Source organism: Meles meles, chromosome 7, assembly GCF_922984935.1.
Source record: "Meles meles chromosome 7, mMelMel3.1 paternal haplotype, whole genome shotgun sequence".
Classification (NCBI taxonomy): domain Eukaryota; kingdom Metazoa; phylum Chordata; class Mammalia; order Carnivora; family Mustelidae; genus Meles; species Meles meles.
In genome coordinates this window covers 4,509,026-4,522,557 of record NC_060072.1, presented here as the reverse complement: position 1 = coordinate 4,522,557, position 13,532 = coordinate 4,509,026, and the positions used below count along the sequence as shown (strand labels likewise).

Below are 13,532 nucleotides of genomic sequence, written 5' to 3'. Positions count from 1 at the left end.
AAGCGCAGCAATTCCTGGAAACGGGAGGCCTGGAGGCACAGCCTTGCCATGGAGCTCTCTCCCAGACCACACCTAAGGCTGTGGTTCCATGGTCTCCCAGCCGGGCTTACAGGAGTGGGCTTGGGCTATCGCCAGGATGACTCCTCAGCAGCCAGACACCCGAGGACTCCAGGGAGAAACCCAGGGCCTCCTGCAGGCTCTAGACCCTGGGCTTGGCCCTCTCTCGGCCGGCAGGAATCCCAGCCCGTTACAGGCCATCCAGCCAGACTCCCCAGTGGCCTTCACACACGGGCCGGCGGGCCTGACTCCATTGGGTCGACCTCGCGGCTGGCTGGCCTCCTCGGAGCCCCTGCTGCGGCCTTTTCCATGGCCCTGTGGTCATCGCGGGGCTGAGACCTGAGCCAAGATCAGGTTGGTACGCTCTGGTCTCCCAGGCCCTCAGCGCTCGGACGGAACAGAGGAGGGCAGAGGACCCACACACCTGGGGGGAAGCCAGGTTCTGCCGAGCTTCAGCACAGACAGGGCGGCCCGCACGGGCGCACTGGTGGCCACGGCCATGGCCAACACCGAGCGAGCATTCGCTGCGCGGCAGCCTTCCACCCAGTGCACACGAGGACGTTCACACCCGTCTTACGGAGCGTCACATGCAGGCCTGGTTGCCGGACTCCCCAGGGTCCCGTGGCGAAGCTCCGGGCAGCCTGACGCTGTCACCCCCGACAGGGCCCCCCACCCCGCCCTCGTCGCCAGCCCTAGACCACGGGCCCCAGCGGAGAACTTGGCCCGTGGGCGAGCCCGTGCTTCCTGGCCTCTTGGTCACCGGCAGCTCTGATGGGGCCTCAAGGCTGTGTTTTACAACATCTGCTTCCCACAGCATTTCCTCCCCGTGGGCTGGAGAGCGGCCTGCAGACGCTGGCCTGGCCCGGGCCCAGAGCCACCCCACGGCCGGCCCAGAGAACTGAGCCGTCTTTCTCACCGGGGACAGCGGGGACCTGAAGGGACCTTTGTATAGACAGAGGCCCGCGGGTGGTGGCACCCACCCATCCTGGGTTCCGCAGGGCTAGGTGTGGGCCCCCCGGGAGGGTTGGGAACTGGCCGCCGGGCAGAGGGCCACAGATCGGCCATGCACAGAGGCCACGCCACCGTCGCCGCCCACGGGGCTGAACGGGCTTCCTGGGGCCGCCCCCTCCAGGCTCCCTTCCCAGAGCCCCCACACCTACACAGAGTTGGGGCCTCTACGGGCAGTGAAAGTGTGGGGCTCAGAGCCCAAAGAAAGTACGGAGAAGAGGCGAAGGCCTTTGTGCAGCTCACTGGTTCCCATGGAAACCTCGAGGCGGTCCCACATGAGCGGTGTGGTCTGGGAGGCCAGCCGGCATGTGGCACTTCCCCCTCCTCACCCAGAGACCCCGGGACACCCCGTTTTTCTCCAGCCATCCGCTGGAGGTCCCACCGAGCCGCAGAGGCCTTGGCGATGCGTCCTGGGACACTTAGCCCAGGCCCAGCAGGCCTTCGTCCCAGCTTTCTGTTCATTCCAGGCAGGAGGGCTGAGCACTCAGAGCTTTGCATGTCCTGCGGCAGTCCAGGCCCAGCTCGGGGACACCTCGTCTGTCCTCATCCCTCAGAGACTGCCCACCCTGAGGAAGGCAGGCTCCTTCCCGGGGCTGGCAGAAACACCCAGAGCCTTACCGAATGCCTGCTTTCCGCACATCTACTTGTGCGGTTCCCACACTGAGGATGTCTGTCAACTCGGCAAATCCAGCCTCCTAAATCAGCTTGGACAGCACCTCCTCCGGGAAGCCCTCCCTGCCTGCTCCTCTCCACTTTCTCTGGTTCCCTTCCCTACCTGGGATGCACTGTTCTTGGACGTGGTCTCCCTGGCTCCTCCGACCCCAGCTCAGGCAGCCCGGGGTGGCAGGGACCAGGGCACTGGAGGAGAAGGACCTGAACCTCTCAGAGACTCCGTCTCTTGGTCTGCCCACTGAGGTCGCCCCTTCAGTGGGCAGATGATTGGGCTCCTAGTTGCCATTCAGGGTCCTGCTTCCCTGTCCTGTGATGGGTCTGGGGATCTTGGAGGCTCTGCTGGGTCCCCAGTACCCAGTATAGGTGCTCTGCACACATCTGCATGGGTGGACAGATTGCCTGCCTGCTGGGGGGGCCACCGTGGGGAATGGGAGGAGACGGGGCTGTGTGAGGCAGCTGCCGGCGGGGGTGGGGGGCAGTCATGTGCGGGACTGGTGTGGGATGAAGGAATGGGAACCAGCCAGGACTTACCAGCTCTTTCTTTGCTCTGGACCTTGTCTCTGCTCATTTCATCCCCACAGCCCTGGGAGGTCGGCCCTTTCACTGTCCTGGTTTATTAATGGGGAAACTAAGGCACGGGGTGACTACGCCGTGGAACCCCAGCCACAGAGTTGCTAAGGGCTGTCTGCTGTCAACCTGGGGGGCGGGGAGGGCACCACCAGGCCCAGAGCCTGGCCCTCAGCTCCCGTGTGGATGGGAGAAAGGACTCCAGCCTGGGAAGGGTGAGCGGTGACAGCTCCCTGTGCCCACAGGACAGAAACTGCTGGACTCGCTGGCAGAGACGTGGGACTTCTTCTTCAGCGACGTGCTGCCCACGCTGCAGGCCATCTTCTACCCAGTGCAGGTGAACGGCCCCTGTAGCCGTGGGATGCCCTGGGGCCCAGGCGGCCACCCATCCCAGCCTTCCTGCACACTGCCCCCAGCCCGGGGATGGCCACATCCCTGGACCCCTCACCTGCTTTCCAACCCACAATTTGGAACAAAGGACAGTACCCCCCGCCCGCAGGCCCTATAAAGTCCTCGGCAGCACATAGTAGGTCCTTCCCAGCACACAGTAGGGGCTTGGTATGTGACAGTGACCCTTTCCTTGCCTGAGGAAGCTGGCTGGGGCGCCTCTCTTCGGGACAGGGCCATCCAGGAAGGAGGGCGCGGTGGAAGGGGGCCCAAGGATCTGTAGGGCCGTAGCCCTGGGATCTGGCCCCAGATCGGCAGATGGGGAAGCAGCAGTTTCTCGTGATGGCAGCGGGGTGGGGCGTGGCCTTCTGTGTCCGCAGGGCAAGGAGCCGTCCGTGCGCCAGCTCGCCCTGCTGCACTTCCGGAACGCCATCACCCTGAGTGTGAAGCTGGAGGATGCGCTGGCCCGCACCCACGCCCGTGTGCCCCCCGCCATTGTGCAGATGCTGCTGGTGCTGCAGGTGCGTGGCGCCACAAGGAGGCCGTTGGGCATGAGGCCAGGCCTTCCAGACGCAGAGCCCGAGGCAAGGGTCTGGGTCCACGGGGCTCGTCAATGGGGAGACTGTCAGGAGAAACCTGTAAGGAGAGAGGGAAGCAGGAGGAGTCCAGAAGGTGTTGGAGGGGAGATGGGAGCTCAAGAGAAGGCAGGTGTCAGCCTCATCCCATGGGGAGCCCAGGAGTGTGGACGGGCCCAGAGGTGTCCCCAGCGGGCAGGGACTATGCCTTCACACCCTGTACCAGTCAGCCGTCGGGGCTGTTGCCCGCCTCCCCACAGCGGTTCCAGACATGTCTGGTGCGGGTGTCTTTCACCCACCAGAGCAGTTTTAGGAAGGGGCAGCCATACGCTGTTGGCAGTCTCACTCCCAGCAGCCAGGGATGAGCGGCCTGCCCAAAACAGCAGAGGGTCTGGTGGACCACAAACAGGGCCTTTTGCAAACTCCTGCATCCCAAGCCCGATGAGGGGCACAGCATCCTACAGTTTGCCAGCTTGAACCACTGTGAAGGGACAGAGGTAGGCACTGTCATCCACCCCAGTTTACAGGTGGGAACTAGAGTCCTCGTTTGCCCAGAACTAACAAGGCCTGGCCTCACCCACATCTGACAGCTCTGAAGTCCTGTTCCTTGTTCTGCATCCCCCTGTGCATGTGGGTAACCAAAATTAGTCAGCGAGGTTGGTCCTAGGGTCCAGGGCAGCCAGTGAAGATTCCAGAGCAAGGAAGGTGCTGGTGAATGTTGAGGTCTGAGGGTCGAGGGACTGCACAGGGCAGGAGCTCGTGGTCGTCCTGGCAACCACGTGGCATGCTATTGGGATTTGGAAGGATTTTAGGGGAACCCGGCTGGCTTGAAGCAGGGGCCCTCAAAAGACTTTGTGCCTCTCAGCCTCTTTCCTCGCCTATGTGACTTCCTGCCTGCGGGGCGGGTTCAAGGACAGTGGGGAGAAATCAGATGTAAAGCCTTTTGTGGTGCTTCTGGGAGCCTGTGGTGGCTGGACAGGGATTTGAAGCCGAGGAGGTCCCACCGGAGGCAGGTGGCCAGACTGGGGCGGTGCTGCCCCCTGGTGGCCTCTCTGCCTCATGCAGCTTCCTCTGCATGGTCCCGTTGCCTCTAGGACTTGCCCTCCTGCCCCTTCACTGTTGCCCCACTCCCCACCTGGCCGGCACTTTGACTGAGCTTGTCCCCACTGTTTTCGAGTCTCAGATGGATCTGAAGTCTCAGCTGCTCGTTAGCATGCGTCGAGGGCCTACCGTGTGCCCGTGCTTCCCCAGCAGAGTGACCGTTCTCCTGGGGAAGCCAGGGGAGCAGCTCAGCCTCTGAGTGCTCACAGGTAATGCAGCCCCGGGGCCGCATTCTCAGTGTGCAGTGGGGAGCAGAGACAGACGCCCTTTACAAGGCTGGTGAGTGAAACAACACGAAGTTCATGGAACGGCCAGCTGAGCATAAGCATCGTGCTCATCCGCGCCGCTGCCGTTGGGGGCGAAGGCAGTTCCGAGGGGCGTGGGGTCTGTAGTGATGGCTCCTCTTCCGTTCTGATGGTGGGAGTTAGTGTCCCCTCTAGTAGTGAGCCTGGCGGGAGGCCTAGGGATGTTCCCGGTCTTTTTGAGGAGCTTTTGGTTGCATTGATTTTCCCTGAGGATTTCCTGTTTCAGTCTCATTGAGTTCTCTCTGATTATTTCTCTTGTGCTGTCTTTGGACTTTGTTCGCTCTTCTTTTTCTGGTTTGAGGTAGACGCTTACTGACTTTCAGGCTTTCTCTTTGCTAATGTATCCATTTGATGCTACAGTTTCCCTACAGGCACCGCTTTCAGTGCATCCCACCAGTGCGGATCTGTTTTCATTTTCATTTCATTTAAAACATTTTAAGATATTTGTTAAGATTTCCTCTTTGGGGGGAGACTGAGTAGCTCAGTTGGTGAAGCATCTGGCTTTGGCTCAGGGCATGATCTCAGGGGCCTGGGATCGAGTCCCACATCAGGGTCCTTGCTCAGCCGGGAGCCTGCTTCTCCCTCTCCCTGCTGCCCCCACCCCGTACCTGCTTGTGCTCTTTCTGGCAAGTAAATAAAATCTTAAAAAAAAAAAAAAAAAAAGATTTCCTGTCGGATCCGTGGCTAACGGAGGAAGCGAGTGAGTTGTTTGATGTCCACATATCTGGGCTCCCCCAGCTATCTGCCCGTTCCTGACTCCTTGGCTTCATGCCACTGTGCTCTGAGAGCAGGCGCTGTACTTACATCTTTTTAAACTTGCAAAGGTGCATTTTGTAGCCCAGAATGTGGTCTGACTTGACAGGCGAACCGCGGGAGCTGTGGGACGTGTGTTTCTGCATCCGGGGAGGGGCGGGGGCAGCGGTCTGACGGCCATTGGAGTGTCCAGTGCCCACGTCCTTCCCGAGTTGCTGCCTGCTGGTCTGTCTCCGCGAGCGGAGGAGCGGTCTGTCCCGCGGTTCCAGCAGTTCTGCTCCGTGCAGTCTGCCGCTCTGTGCAGGCGTGGGCACACCAGGGGTCATTCCGTCCTCCCCGAGAACCGGCCTCTGTACGGTTGCGTCGTGACCTGCTTGACCCCTGATGACTTTCCTCGGTCTGACGTCCACCCTGTCTGGAATTAACCTAGCTGCTCCCGACGTCTGCATGGCATGGCGCTCTCAACCCTTTGCTTTTATTATTCATTCATTCGTTCATTGGAGGGAGGGACAGAATGAGAGAGAATCCTAAGCAGGCTCTGTGCCCAGCACAGAGCCCCGGACGGGGCTCGATCCAACAACCCTGAGATCGTGACCTGAGCAAAAGCCAGGAGTCGGCCCCTTAACTGCCTGAGCCGCCTGCATGCCCCTCAACCCTTTGCTCGTAGTCCGTGTGTGTCTTCCCGGCTGCAGTGGGTTTCTTGTGGGTGGCATTTGGGGGGGGGGGGCTGAGGCTGTCTGTCGCTGCCATTTTAAAGTTCTAAAGGCATCTTTTGCCATGAGCCTCTGGCAGCCCCCCAAGCAGGGCTGTCTTCCCCGTTCCTTCAGCTGTCCTTTGTTCAGTGAGCGCTCACTAAAGGCCTACTGTGGGCCAGCTGTCTGCTGGGGTGCTGGGGGCCCAGAGCTTGCCCTCCCCGTCAGTGAGACCAAGTCTGTCCTACAGGCGGCTGCCTTCTTCCAGCTTTGGCTCTGATGGAACCGGAGGAGATAGAGATCCCTTCAGAGCTCTGGACAAGGGGGGCCAGGGAGGAGGAGGTGGGCAGGGCCTGGCAAGGGCATCAGTGTTGAGCAGGGGAGGGGCAGGGCCGCCTGGGGGCTGGACTCGAGCCTGGCTGGCCCTGGGGGGGCAAGCTTTTCCTGGCTGGGCCGGGGCGGCAGGGAGCATGCTGTCTGTCTGTGACCACCCGTCTCCCTCCCTCTCTCGCAGGGAGTGCATGAGTCCCGGGGCGTGACCAAGGACTACTTGCGCCTAGAGACGCTGATCCAGAAGGTGGTGTCGCCCTACCTGGGCACCTACGGCCTCTACTCCAGCGAGGGCCCGTTCACACATTCCTGCATCCTGGGTAGGGTTTGACTGGGCCTGGGGCGGGGAGCAGGGTAACCTCTGACCCCATCCACCTCTCCCCAGGGTCCAGGCCTCCCAGTGAGGAGATGGCCACAGCCAGGTCCCACTGGGGATTTGCTTTCCGGTCATGCAGCAGACCTGTCCTGAGCATCCCCTAGCTGTGTGCCGGGCCTGGGCACACAGGGCCCGGGGTCCCTCCTGCAAGAACCGAAGGGGACTTGTCGGGCTGACGCCATACATGGTAATGGGGTGACTCCCCTGAGAGCCCCACAGAGCTCCGTGTTCCCAGTGAGGGCCCGTCTTTGTTCAGTCCAGAAAGGCAAGAGTTGGCCAGCAGAGGACACGGCATGTGCAAAGGCCTGGAGCCCAAGAAACCGAGCTTGTTCGGGGGAGTTGCCGGAGAGGGGAGAAGGGAGGTGGGCGTCCTGGGGCTGTCTGGCCTGTGTGGAGGCCTGCCACGTTGTTCCTTTAGCAGACGGTCCGTTGCTTCGTTCCCCTGTGTACACTGAGCTCCTACTGTGGGCCTGCCCCGTTCTTGGCCGCGGGGGAGACGCAGAGGCAGGCCCCACGCACATGGGCTCTCACTGTCACAGACGCAGACCAATGAGTACACAATCCCCAGGGGACACATACACAGGTGATGTGGGGGCCGTGCTGGGAAAGGCCAGACTGGAAGTGACTGGTGAGCCAATGGAGGAGGAGCCAGGCCTGGGGACGGATGCACAAAGAACATCCTGGACTGGGCCCAGAGGCACAGAAGCCGCTGGGGAGCGCCACCTGCCTGCTTGCATGAAGCCCAGCCCCCAGAGTTAGGGTTAGGGTTAGGGTTAGGAGAACTGGGCAGAACCTCTCTCCTGCCCCTGGAAAGGTCCCTGAGCCGCTCACTGTGCTCAGCCCTGCCACACGGTGGTCAGTCTTTGGAACTGCAGGGCCCTGAGTGGGAGCCTGAGATCTGGCCCCCCACCCAGTCCAGCCCCCCCCGTGGCCATCCTCTCCTGCACCCCCGGCGTGCCCACCACACTCCAGATAAAACCCCAGCCCTGACTTCACGTGAAAAGACCCTTTCTCATCCTCCCTGCCCCCCCATCGTGGCACTTAACCACTACCTGACCTGTGGTTTGTGACCCTCCCCCACACACACTGGGACTCCAGGAAGGGCCACAGGTTTTTTAACTTTCAACAGGTGGGGAAACTGAGGCATGTGCGCATTTGAACCAAGCCCTGCGCCTCCACGCACCCCACCCCCGCCCAGCTCCTGCCCATCCAGGCTGAGGCTGGGACCGAGGAAGGAGGGAAGAAGTCACGTAGGGACAGACACAGTGTCAGAACCGACTCCCCTTCCTTGCAGGGGTGCGCGGGGGGCTGGGCCAAGGGTCTGCACCATTCGGGCTTTTCCCTGTGGCTGCTCTTTCATGCGGAGCTAAGCACACAGTAGGTGCTGACCGGACCCTGGCACCAGGAAGGGCCTAGAACACGCAGGTGCCTGGGTTTACCAAGTGACCACTTCCCACCCTGCCCCCCCCCATCTCATACCTGACACCTTTTCTGTCTGTCTGCAGAGAAGCACTTCCTACGCCGCTCCCGCTCAGGGGATGTGCTGGCCAAGAACCCAGTGGTGCGCTCCAAGAGCTACAACACCCCGCTGCTGAACCCCGTGGCAGAGCACGAGGCCGAGGGGGCGGCGGCCGGCGGCCCCGGCATCCGCAGACACTCCGTCTCCGAGATGACGTCCTGCCCGGAGCCCCAGGGCTTCTCCGACACACCTGGCCAGGCTCCCCCTGGGGCCTTGAGATCCTCTGTGGGTCCCCAGTCGGGGCCCTGCCCCAGCAGACTGTACCCCCCTGCCCAGCCCCCCGAGCCTGGCCCAGGCGCGGCCCACTCCTCTCCGCCCTCCTCCAGTCCAGAGAACCTGGTGGACCAGATCTTGGAGTCCGTGGACTCGGATTCGGAAGGGATCTTCATTGACTTTGGCCGGGGCCGGGGCTCGGGCGCATCGGAGTTTGAGGGGGCCGGGGGTCGGCAGAGCATCGTGTGAGGGCCTCGAGTTTCTGCTGACCCTGTGTGTGTGCCTGGAGGGGGGGGTGTGCGTGCAAGAGTTTTTTTTACTCTGTCCCGGCCAGTCGCCTGTGGGTCCCACAGTCTTTGTTGGAGAAAGCGTCACCCCCCGAGCCCCCGGCCCCGCTCCGTTCGGGGCGTGCGTCGGCCACTCCACTGGCCTCACGTGGGTCACCAGGCACACCAGTCCGCCCTGTGTGCCCGGAGCAGACCTGGCCACCACCCCAACCTGCCCCAGCCCGCCAGCGTCCACACCCACGGAGACAACGCTGTGGCCCAGCCAGGCTTCCGGAACGATTTGCAGGGCAAGGGGGGTCAGTAGCAGACCTGCCTTCCCCATTCCCACGCACCTGAGGCCACAGCATGACCTCCTGTGGGCCCCTGTCCCAGACGCTCACACAGGCTGTCCTCACTCTGCCCCGGGGCAGCCACGGGCAGGAGGAGGATGGAATAAAGCTGTCTGCCCCAATCCCGAGCTCGTGTCTGTGACGCCAGGCCCCACACGTCCTTCTTTGGTGCTCACCCTCCGATGTCCCCTCGCCTCGGTGGGGCCTCCCCTCCCCGCTCCCAGGGAGGGCGGGCTCCTAGGGTCCAGTTTTCTGGTCCCCTCCTGACACGGGGGCCCAGAGGCCCCAGAAGGAAGAGTTGGGAAGCCGGGAGCAGCTGGACCGCGGTGGGGAAGGGACACTCGGAGGGTCAGCGATCAGCGTGACCAGCAGTAGAGCAGCCTGGGGAGCAGGCCTAATGGAAGGGGGCTGCGGAGTTGGGCGTCAGGTGGGGAAGTACTTGCTTCACAAGCTCCGTGGCCACTGGGCCGTCGGAAGGTGCTCCGGCAGTGGGCAGGGGAGCCTCCGGGTAGGGCTCAGCTGAAAGAGAGTGACTGACCCTAGCCTCCAGGAAGCCTGTCCCCGGTCTGAGAACCCAGGAGAATGGCCATTTGGCTGGCCTGATGGGGCTGAGATCCCTGAACAGCCTTTCTTGGCTCCCAGATCCTTCACGGAGCCCGGATAAGCCTGGACCCAGCTAACGGGGTGGGGAGTGTGGGGGGGGGGACCATTATCAGTGGGGTCCCCTCAAGGCAAAAGGGTCAGGCCGAGGGCAGAAATGGCAGAGACGTGTCCGGGCTCTGCCCTCACCGGGGTGTTGAGCCCTCTGTGATGTCTCTACCTGCTAGTGTGAAGGATGAGGAGATCGGGGATTCCCAGGTCCCTGGGGACTCCAATGGCCTTTGTCTGTGGGGACCCCTGAGCTCTTTGCCAAATCCTGCCCTGGGCGGAGGGAGGTCCCATGCGCCAGCCAGTGGGGCCTCACCTGTGGTGGGGAGGCCGGAGCCCCAGGGAGGGCGGGTGCTGAGCCTGGGTCTGGAAGAATCCCTGAGGCTGCTTCGGCTGAGGCTGCCCAGCCCCCCATCCCCCCACCCCCTCCCGTTAAAGGAGCAGCTCATCGTCTGGGCTGGGAGCAGGTCTGTGTCACACGCAGCCTTGTTCAAAAAGCGTTTATGGAGATCTGCATCAAAACTCGTGTTACACATTGGTAAATTATGTGTGAAAAGTCAGGAGCAGATTACATCAGTTAGGATAAAGGTCCTGTTGCGGTAAACCCCCCAAACCCGCAGAATCTTGGACTCTGGCCATTGGTGTCCCCTCCAAGAACCAAACTTCCTTATAATGAAGGTCCCATCGCTGATCAGTTCTCACTTTGGCCACCAGGGAGCTCAAGCCAAGCCCCAAGCTGGCCGTGGCCAGTGTAGACCTGTGGCTCTGTCTGCCCCTGTGACCTGCCGTCCTTCCATTCACACCCCCCCACCCTACCCCCTTCCCGTCCAGTCACTCCACGCGTTCCCTCCACAGGACTTGTCACTGAATTTTCAGGGGTGGAAACAGGTTATGGGGCCAGAACTTTCTGCCGGCGTTCCTGTTGTGGGGAAAGCCATTCGGACATCAGCAACCCCATGACCTGGGAGAGAGCTGAGCCCAAGAGGGGCCCGGGGGCTTAGGCTGCATGAATTCCAGGGAGACCCTATCCGACACAGGAGTCCGGGACTAGTCTGTCCCACCACGAAGAGGCCGCCTGTCATGTCCCTGCTGAGTCCCCAGCCACAGGTCAAGGAGCCTGTCGAATGCGTGACATCGTTGGTTAACGGTTCACTGTCCACGTGCCACCAGGGAGCCTCCTCCAGCGGAGGGTTTCCCACGCGGCTCACTGTTCCCATCTTTGTCTGTCGTAGGTCCTCCGGGGAGCCTCCAGGGCCGGGGGCTCAGGCCCCACCCACACCTGCCGATGGGACTCCGCATTTCAGCCCGATCCCCGGGGATCCGTGTGCGGTGACCTGCGCCCAGCCGACGCGGGGGCTCCGAAAGCCTGAAATGAGAAGTCCTGCTCCACAGCCCAAGCCCTTAGCGCTTCAGGCAAAAACCCACCCAGAAGCAGGCCGGGGAGCGTCGCGCTTGTGGGAATGGGATGCCCACTCTGCCCGGCAACCTCAGCGGATGAAGAGGATGGTGACGGGGGCACAAGGGCCACAGAGGGCCACAGAGGGGGAAGGTCTGGGGAAACCCAAAAATCGTCTTTAAGAGTTCATCTGGGGAACCCCTGCCCGTGCGACAGAGCCGGGTTCCCACCCTCCATCTCGGGGGTCTTGACGTGGTCTGTGTGACTCCTTCGGGCACCTGGGAAGCCCAGGGATGCTCTATTAGAATCGTGTTTTTACAATAAAATACCTAAGATTACGAAGGAAACCAACTCTGTTGAAACTGTGACGCCCAGCCCGTCTTTGTTGCGTGTGGACGGCAGCCTCGCACGTCTCTACGGATGGCTCGGCCACGGATCTCACACGGGCCCGTGCTCACCTGGATGTCAGAGGAGTCAGGAGTCGAGATGATATTTCGGGGTCTCAGCACCCCCTGGGTGTGACGTGAGCCTCCGTGATCTCTGCTGGGGACAAACCTTGGGGGCTGCTCACAGGGCTGGGCTTGGTTGACGGTGCTCCCCCACAAGAGGGCAGCTAACCAAGCTGCCGATGTCTGTCCCCGAGTTCTGGGCCCCCGAGTTTGATCCGCCAGCAGCTCTGGGAGTCTGAGAGGGGCCCGTCTGGGCTGCCTTTTCCCACAGCTGTGCTGGGAGTCTGAGAGGGGCCCGTCTGGGCTGCCTTTTCCCACAGCTATGCCCCCAGCTGGCCGGGTCGGCATGGGGCGGACAGAGGGGCTGCCCTCCCATGGCCCTCCTGGAGCCCTCTGCGGCTGCCCGGTGCCCTGGGAGGAAGTGTCCTGCCTTGTAGGCTGGGGTGGACGGCTCTTCATGGGGAGGCCTCCCTGGGCCACCCCTGGCTGCTGGCTCCCCACGCTCGACACCCTCCTCCGTGGACGTGCAATCCCCGCGCTGCACACCATGCGTGCGTGTGGGTACGTGCACACACACGTATGCACATGCACACATGCTCACCTCCCTGAGGCCTGTTGCTGCTTCCTACGCCCACCTCCAACCCCCATTCTCTGCTTTCCTTGAGCCTGGACCCATCTGCCTGAGTACAAGATGTTCCCGGTGTCCCCGTGGGGAACCCTTGGCCCGTGACATTCTCACGACACCATGAGCCCCGGGAAGGCAGGCTCGTGCTAATCTGGCCAAAGACACAGGGCACTCTGTGGCCCAGCTGCCAGCCTCACTTGCAGCCCTGGAATCCAGGAGGGGTGAGGGTAAAATGAGGGTCCCCTCCTGGAGGAGGACACAGAACAGGAACAGAGGCCTCAAAGCAGGACTGGTTCCTGCGTCGCATTCTCCCTGAACAACTCCGGTGCACCAGAGCATTCGGGACAGGAGGCTTTCACGGATCTCCCCCGGGGGCGGGGGGCCTGCGGGAGAGCGTGCACCCCCACCGCCCTGCACACAGCCCTGTCTTCCTGTAAGACTTCAGGTTCCCCTCCAGCCCGTGCGCATCTATGCAGAGACAATTCTGCGTGTGTGTGTGTGTGTGTGTGTGTGTGTGTGTGTGTGTGTGCACGCGCGCATATGTTTGTCTCTGTCTCTGTCTCTGTCCTGCCAACGGCACAAAACCATCTTGGCCCTGCCCCCTCAGCATCTCCCTCCTTTCGGGCAAAAAAGTTCCCCGGAGTCCCCTGGCCTCAGACTTCCAAACCGAGCCGGATCCTCCTCAACAAACAAAGGCCCTATCAGCCGCCAGGACCCACCTACTTTTCTGAAGCAGAACGGGGCGTGGGCAAAGTCAGCTCTGGGAGGGCTCTCTTGGCCCCTGGTAACTTCCCCCTCTTGCTCTGGGCTGGCATCTGCCTCAACCTCCTGTCCCGGTCCCATCCCCGTCCCCGGCTGCTACCACCCATCCTCCTTCACAAGTGACAAGGCAGAGGCTCCAAGAGGTGTGAGTTCGGCTCTGTCCCGCGGTAGAGCTCGGGGGGCCGCCAGCATCACGGGATGGGGACATGGGACCTGTGGCGGGGACCTGCGCCTTCCCCCCTGCCCCACCAGGGCCTGGCTCCCAGGGTGCCCGTGCAGTGGGTGTCTGCTGGGTGAGCTGAATGGCAGAGGAGCCTCTCGGAGGAAAGGCCAGGCCCGAGGGAGCCTTGGTTGTTCTCTTGGAAAAGGTAGACGGAAATCCTACGGTATTTTTAGCCTCTCTCCACACTGCCCCTTGTTGCCTGCACGTGGTCCCAGACGCCATCCAAAATAGCGCTGGCACCTCTGCATGGGCGTGTTT

At 62.1% G+C, this 13,532-nt stretch overlaps 1 protein-coding gene across 5 annotated transcripts in view; it reads left to right on the top strand.

Annotated features, from left to right (window-relative positions):
• The window catches only part of PRR5 (proline rich 5), a 49,904-nt gene extending 39,688 nt beyond the window's left edge, over positions 1-10,216 (top strand). For 4 of the 5 annotated variants that reach the window (XM_046011193.1, XM_046011192.1, XM_046011197.1 and 1 more), the window contains 4 exons: positions 2,550-2,641; positions 3,072-3,275; positions 6,632-6,767; positions 8,329-10,216. In XM_046011193.1, coding sequence (XP_045867149.1) covers positions 2,550-2,641; positions 3,072-3,275; positions 6,632-6,767; positions 8,329-8,804 — 908 coding nt within the window. In that variant the 3' untranslated portion in view covers positions 8,805-10,216. The remainder of the gene's footprint in view (positions 1-2,549; positions 2,642-3,071; positions 3,276-6,631; positions 6,768-8,328) is intronic. The other variant, XM_046011194.1, reaches the window with a different exon arrangement.
• The last annotated feature ends 3,316 nt before the right edge of the window (positions 10,217-13,532 follow it).